The sequence below is a fragment of the Macrobrachium nipponense genome, chromosome 36 (assembly GCF_015104395.2).
Source record: "Macrobrachium nipponense isolate FS-2020 chromosome 36, ASM1510439v2, whole genome shotgun sequence".
Taxonomy (NCBI): domain Eukaryota; kingdom Metazoa; phylum Arthropoda; class Malacostraca; order Decapoda; family Palaemonidae; genus Macrobrachium; species Macrobrachium nipponense.
In genome coordinates, this window is record NC_087220.1 from 35,964,857 (window position 1) to 35,966,137 (window position 1,281).

Sequence of the window (1,281 nt, forward strand, 5' to 3'; positions counted from 1 at the left end):
GTCTCCAAGTTTGAGAGACTTACGAAGAACCCGACGGAAGACATCAAACGCGACGCCAACCGGGTCATCACAGTCGTGAATGCCGCTACGAATGCCACACACCTTCCACACATCCAAGGTGACTACAGGAACGTGAAGACCCACAAGGAAGGCAACCCCCTACGCCCGATCATCAGCCAAACGCCCGCCCCGACTTATGCTCTGGCCAAACGCTTTAATAAAATTTTGACTCCATATATCCCCCCCAGGTACTGCCTCACCTCATTGGTGGAATTTTTGGAGAAGATCCGTGACTCCTTTGGGTGGGAACCATGGCGTCCTTAGACGTTGAGTCCCTATTCACCAACGTTCCAGTCGATGAGACGATAGGGATCATCATGGAGCGGGTATATAGGAATCCCGATATGAGACCCCCTAACATCCCAGAAGACTCTTTAAGAACCCTGCTGGATATCTGTATGAAGAGAGCCCCTTTCACCACCCACCGAGGACAGATGTATCGCCAAAAGGATGGCATAGCGATGAGGTCCCCCTTAGGAGTCCTCTTCTCTAACTTCTACATGGGTGAAGTGGAAGAAAGGGTCTTCTCGCAACATAGATGTCCCCGCACATACGGACGATATATCAATGACATCTTTGTGCAAGCCGACTGCAAGGATGAGGTAGAAGCCCTTCGGCAGCAGTTCCTGCAGCACAGCATGCTCAACTTCACCTTCGAGTACAGCAGCAACGATCGGCTCCCCTTCCTCGACGTCCTTGTCACGAAGACGAATCAGAAGTTGGTTACTACAGTTTACACCAAAGCTACGAACGTTGGACTTTATCTAAATGGAGATAGCGATTGTTCTGAGTGGTTCAAGACCACCACCATCAAGGCCTTCATCAGGAGGGCCCTCTCGCACTGTGCGACGTGGCAGGACACACACCTCGAACTCGACCGAGCATCCCAGATGCTAATTAACAATGGGTGCTCGAATAAACTCGTAAACCGAGAAACACGAGGTACATGATGGAGGAAGAGAGAAGGAACATTCCACCCCTGGAGGATATAAAACTTTTCTATAAAGCCTTCATGCACCACCAATACAAGGAGGACGAAGTAGCCATGAAGAAAATAATAGAGGAACACATCCGCCCCATAGAGGAAGGAAAGAGAGTGTCCCTCATTATTTACTACAAGAATCGGCATACGAAGGACCTCCTGATGAAGAACAATCCCTCCCCGCCCGTAGGAGACCCCTAAAGCAGTATGGTCCGCCCAAGGATGCCCTGGGATTTACA

At 50.2% G+C, this 1,281-nt stretch overlaps 1 protein-coding gene across 1 annotated transcript; it reads left to right on the top strand.

Moving 5' to 3' along the window:
• The first annotated feature begins 311 nt into the window (after window positions 1–311).
• On the top strand, window positions 312–1,243 carry LOC135203401 (uncharacterized). The gene is made up of 2 exons (XM_064233130.1): window positions 312–903; window positions 1,068–1,243. Exons 1-2 carry the CDS (start codon window positions 312–314, stop codon window positions 1,241–1,243), a joined length of 768 nt encoding a protein of 255 aa, XP_064089200.1.
• Window positions 1,244–1,281: the final 38 nt, after the last annotated feature.